This window comes from Sinocyclocheilus rhinocerous, unplaced genomic scaffold (genome assembly GCF_001515625.1).
Source record: "Sinocyclocheilus rhinocerous isolate Xijiao unplaced genomic scaffold, SAMN03320098_v1.1 scaffold1222, whole genome shotgun sequence".
NCBI classification, from domain to species: domain Eukaryota; kingdom Metazoa; phylum Chordata; class Actinopteri; order Cypriniformes; family Cyprinidae; genus Sinocyclocheilus; species Sinocyclocheilus rhinocerous.
This window is the reverse complement of record NW_015640234.1, coordinates 803830-809969: the sequence shown is the minus strand read 5'-3', so window position 1 is coordinate 809969 and position 6140 is coordinate 803830. Positions and strand designations below refer to the sequence as shown.

The following is a 6140-nucleotide window of genomic DNA, read 5'->3' as shown; positions in this document are numbered from 1 at the left end:
ATAGAGCAAGATATTCATACGGAAAACACAGTCTTCAGGAAGTCTTAAAGGAATGCTTCCAGTTAAATGAAACTTGGTCGACAGCATTCGTGGCATGCAGTCAATTATCACAGAAAATGTTGTTGACTTCTTCTTTTCACAACAGTTCCTCTTTATAATGTTAGCTGACTACATTTTAGTTGAGTATGATAATGAGCAGACCAGTCCTTGTGAAAAAGAAGTGCACTTAACTGTATTGATGTGCACTTGTAGTGTACTTCAAATCTGAAAAGTTTATTTATAAAAAAAAAAAAAACTGTACATGCAGATATAATATTAAGGAAATAGTCGCTTTATACTTAAAGAGAGCACACTTTCATGACTGTTTCTTAACACACTTAAGTGCACATTTAAAAAGTGCCCTTTGTAATAATGTCAAATTAAAAGTTTTACTTTTGATGTGTTGACTAACATACTAAAGCACATACAGAGTACTTGTTTTAACTGTAGTGTGTTATTCAGTACTACATTTAAAGTTAATACATTTTAAATATACTATACTGAACTTCTTCATTACAAATGTGTAAGTAATATATTTAAATACATTAAATACAAGTTTCGGTTACACTTTATTTTAAGGTGTCCTTGTTACAGTGTAATTATACATAAGTACTGAGTAATATTAATTAACTACATGTACTTACTGTATGGTTAGGGTTTGGCTTAGGGTTACTTGCATGTAATTATCCATAATTAACTGTTATTATAATAGTAAGTACATGTAACGTGTGTAACAAGGACACCTTAAAATAAAGTGTTACCCAAGTTTCAATAGAAATGACAATGAAGTATATTTTAGCTTACCATAATTGTTTGTCAGTACATTCAACAGCACACTTTAACCATATTTCAAAGACAACAGAGGTCATTCTGAAATTATTATTATTATTATTAATTATTATTATAAATGTAAACTATAATATATTTTCATTTAATTGCAATTAACATGTAATTAAGTGTCCAAAAACATTACATTCAGTTCGCACTAAGTATAAGCTATTTTTTTTAAATATATATTTAGTTATCAATGCTAGAGCTGGCCCAATTGTGTGTAGGTGTGTTTGACTGGTCAACAATAATTATAGTCATGTAGTCATTGTCTTGGAACGTTCAGATCACAAAAATACCACAACTTCCTGTATGTTCCAGGAAATAAGGTAACCGACAGCATGCCACAGATGGTGTAGATTCTTATTGTGTCTTTAACTCAAGATTTCCTTTAATACTTCTGGAAATTTTGGAAATTAAACAATGTCTAAATGTTTTCAAAGATTCTGATTAAGAATAGTAATTTTAAGCTGGTGTCATGGATGCACTGAACAATGAAAATGATCAAATGTTCAGTTGTTATAAACAGTTAAAAGGAGAGTTTATATTACAGTTGAGTAAAGATTTAAATAAAACGTTTATCCATTAAAATCTGCTTCTGTGAGGTACAAGGAAAACATTTACAAAATATTGCTTACCACTCTGCAATGCTCTTGTGTGACCTTATGACAGATGTTTCAATATCGATGGGATGGTAACGCATTCCCCGAAGCTCCAGAGTCTCATCTAGAGAACCAACCACGTACAAGGCATCATGCCGCTCTAGAATCATGTGCAAAAACATAATTGATTCATTAGACAGCACAACTGTTCTTTTTCTTGTTATGTTTGATATGAATACACAGCAAAAAAATGTATAGACAAATACTACAACTAAATACTAAATTCAGTTATTAGCTTGACAGGGTGTTCATTGAAACAGCTTTTTATTGAACGTGATTTTAAATTGAAAAGTCGTCTCAGAAATATCTTGAAATGGGACACTAGTGTGTTTGGTTTTCATCTCATGCATACAGTACCTCCACTGGCATCTGTAAGTTCTGTGCGACGCAGGAAGCCAAGATATCCAGTGCGAGCCCAAACCGTCTGGGTGTCACCGAAGCTCAGTCTGGTGCTGAAGTGGTCAGCATGCAACGCCTCTTCCCCATAAACCGTATAGTATCCTGTGGCATTATGGGGGCTGCTCACCCAAATCTGTTTTTAAATACAGTCCCATCAACTCACTACACATGATAATATAAAATGCAGAGATAATTTACCAGGCTCTGCTGGTAACACTACTTATTTTGGAGGTCAGATGTGGTTTATAACACTCGCTTTCATATTTGAAACTCACTTCTCCCAGATGAGAATCTCCTAGAGGGCCTTTGGTCTCTGTGTTGGCAATTATAACCTTTACCCCTGGAAGAATCTGTGTGTTGAGAAATATAATAAATATAAAATAAAAAAAAAATTTATTACATTTTTGTTAGTCAAAAGTTTGGATTAATTAAGATTTTTTTAATGATTTTGAAAGAAGTCACTTATGTCCACCAAGGCTGCATTTATTTGATCAAAACAACAGTAAAACAGTAATATTGTGAACTATTATTACAATTTACAGAAACTGTTTTCTGTTTTAATGTATTTTTTAAATGTAATTTATTCTTGTGATGCAAAGCTGAATTTTCAGCATCACTGCTCCAGTCTTCAGTGTCACATGATCCTTCAGAAATCATTCTAATATACTGATTTGCTGCTCAAGAAACATTTCTGATTATTATCAGTATTGAAAACAGTGTGCTCTGCGTAATATACAGTATTTGTGGAAACAGTGACACACTACAATTCAAGTAAAATAAAAAATAAATACTTTTATTCAGCAAGAATGCATCACATTTATCAAAAGTGACAGTAAAGATATTAATTAATTTTACAAAGATTTCTATTTCAAATAAATGCTGTTCCTTTGAACTTTCTATTCATGAAAGAATAAAAAAATGTAGAAAATATAGCAGCAAAAACTGTTTTCAACATTGATAATAACCATTATTAATAACTGAGCACCAATTATAATCGATAACAAATATTGGAGTGATTTCTGAAGGATTATGGTACACTGAAAACTAATGGCAAGAGTAATGGCACAGGAATAAATTACATTTTAAAATATATTCAAATAGAAAACCGTTATTTTTGATTGTAATAATATTTCATAATATTACTGTTTTTATTGTATGTTCCATCAAATAAGTGCAGCCTTGGTGAGAATAACAGACTTTTCTTTCAAAAACATCAAAGAAAATCGTAATTATTCCAATCTTTTGACCAGTAGTGTATTTATTATTTATGAAATATGTATATATATCTCACCTTCCCAGATTCCATGAGTGGCAGACTGTGCGGTGAGCCTCTCTCGACTAATCGAACCCTGAGCAATGAGAAAAAAACAGATCAGATATAACTGAACTTTTCTAATTAAAAGACAAACATGATTTACATATTAGTTAATAAATAATTGAATATGAATTGACACTGGTATATGCAGTATATGCATCATGAAAATCAGAAGTGTTTGATATAGCACCTGTCATGCCGCAGGGCCCTCATGTCTAGATATACTGTGGTGGGATCCGGCCCAGCGGTGCCCTAGAAACAAAGAACAGTATGTAATATATCTGCCACCACAGATTCTGTGTTCATACTGCTGATCCACCTTTAGGCACTAACACATGTACTGTGTTAACATCTACCGGCGGTGACACTATATGTGATGACATGATATAAGACCTTCTCAGAAAGATTATCAAAGTGAACATGGATTCTTAAAGGCAAAGTGTGTCATTTTTTTTTTTTTTTTTGCTATACTTTCTTAATATGCTGAGACAACTATAAGCCATTTGCATGTTAGGCTAGTAGCTCTGTGGTGCTATCAAGGCAAGCTCTTTTGTTTGTTTGACCAGTCTGAGTTTCTGTTCGTCTGACAAATGCCAGATTGGGGCAACCTGTTTGAAAACAGTCAATATATTTTCACCAAAATGTAGAAATGACACACTTTACCTTCAAAACAGACAGAAGTAATAGAGATTATGTTATAAATTTCTTCAAAGTGATAATTCACCCCAAAATGAAAATTCTGTCATCATTTACTCAGCCTGATGTCATTCCAAACCTGTATTACTGCTTTTTATGAACAGTTTCGGTTCCCATTGACCTCCATTGTATGGACTAGTGTTGTCACGGTACCAAAATTTCAGTATTTGGTACCAATACCAGTGAAAATCCACGGTTCTCTGTACCAACTTCGGTACCAAAGCAAAACACAAAAACATGCTAATTAAAAACTTTGACTATACTTTAATTTAATCAAAACTGTGTACATATTTAACTTCTATAAAAACACCCGCACCGGGTTTCGACTTTGACACGTGCAGTGCTCATGTTTATTCAACGAAGTCAAAACCTTTTGGAAAATCTATTTGTGGCTATTTTTGATATTGTGGCGGGCAGCCACTAATAAATCAATGTATGGGAAACACTGAGAAGATCTAAATATAAAAAATTAAAATGAAACTTACCTGCTTGAACTCTTTCATTTGATCTGGGTGTCTGTCTTTAAAGTGTTTTGTTAGTCTGGTGTGTTTCCTCATTTTGAGGTCACCATGTCTCAGTGCTTTTATGAAGAGAGCGCATCTGCGCACCTTTCGGATAGTGCATCAAGAACCAGGGTTGACCGGGTACTCGGTACCACCGGTACTTAAAAAAACCTGGTACCGTAACGTTTTCAATTTTTTAGTACCGACTTGGTACCGAAGTACCGGGTCTTTTGACAACACTAGTATGGACAAAACTGAAACTATTTGGTTACCAACATTCTTCAAAATATCTTCTATTATGTTCCACAGAAGAAGAAAAAAAGTCATACAGGTTTGGAATGGTATGAGGGTGATGACAGTATTTTCATTTTTGGGTGAACTATCCCTTTAAATATATATTTTTTCCTTTAACGTACATCAGACACCATAAAAACTTTTTTCCCCCTTAGTTCTTGTAAAACATCTTACTCTTACTGTAAAGCATTACAGGACAGAATGAGGCATTACAGCAGTTACAATGGCCTGGCTCATGAATGTAACCCCTGTACTGCAAACACAGCTCGTACAGTATATAAGCGAGTCTACTCTATATGCACAGCTACAAGCATTGCATTGCCACAGCCTAGAGTAGATTTACAGCAAGTGCAGGGCCAAGCACGAAAGCTGTGAAGAGCAGAGTAGGCATATGTATACATGTGTCAGAGTAAATGAGACACTGTCACTATGAATAATATTAAATAGCAAAACTCTGTTAAAAAACAAAATAAAAAATAAATAAATAATAAACATTGTGCCAGGGCAACCTGTCACAGTCCCTGTGCTGCAGTCCCACCTGCAAAATCTGTATTTAATATATGAGAATCTTTGAATGTGATTAGCTGTGTGCGAATATATAATATATTATACACTACTGTTAAAAAGTTTAGGGTCAGTAAGATTTTTTTCTTTTCTTTTTTAAAGTAATACTTTTGAGCATAACCTCGTCAAAAAGATATTTACAATTCCACAAAAGATTTATATTACAAATAAATGCAGTATATTGAACTTCCTATTACTTTATATTACTCAAAAATACTGGAAAAAAAAATATCATGGTTTCCACAAAAATATTAAGAAGCTCAACTATTTTCAACATAGTTAATAACAGTAAATGTTTCTTGAGCAGCAAATCAGCATATTAGAATGATTTCTGAAGGATCATGTGACACTGAAGACTGGAGTAATGATGCTGAAAATTCAGCTTTGATAACAGAAATAAATTACATTTTAAAATATATTCAAATAGAAAAAAAAGTTGAAATAATATTTCACAATAATCTTCAAAATACTGTTGAGCATAAGAGACTTCTTTCAAAAACATGAAAAAAAATCTTACCAACCTCATACCTTTGAATGGTAGTGTGTGTGTTATGGCCAAAATAATATTAATACTCATATTCATTTTATTAATACTTAGTCAATATTAATCTAGAGTGGTCCCAAAAACTATATGGATATTAAAGTCACATTTCATAAAAAGAAGCTTGCAATTTCGTTAGAAAGAGTTGGACCACAATAATATAAATTATATGTTGATTTTCTGTAATCTTTCAGATCTAATTAAGGTCATTTTAAATAATTAATATAACAACATAAACGGTTGAATACTTAAACATTTTGTGTATCATGCTATGATACCACCTAAGCATACAATTATAT

General features: G+C 32.6%; 1 protein-coding gene across 3 annotated transcripts in view; it reads right to left on the bottom strand.

Annotated features, from left to right (window-relative positions):
• LOC107752588 (disco-interacting protein 2 homolog A-like) overlaps positions 1-6140 on the bottom strand; it is a 142001-nt gene that overhangs the window by 2220 nt on the left and 133641 nt on the right. For all 3 annotated transcript variants that reach the window (XM_016568600.1, XM_016568601.1, XM_016568602.1), the window contains 5 exons: positions 3434-3495; positions 3220-3277; positions 2204-2278; positions 1887-2061; positions 1506-1629 (listed from right to left, as the gene is read on the bottom strand). In XM_016568600.1, coding sequence (XP_016424086.1) covers positions 1506-1629; positions 1887-2061; positions 2204-2278; positions 3220-3277; positions 3434-3495 — 494 coding nt within the window. The remainder of the gene's footprint in view (positions 1-1505; positions 1630-1886; positions 2062-2203; positions 2279-3219; positions 3278-3433; positions 3496-6140) is intronic.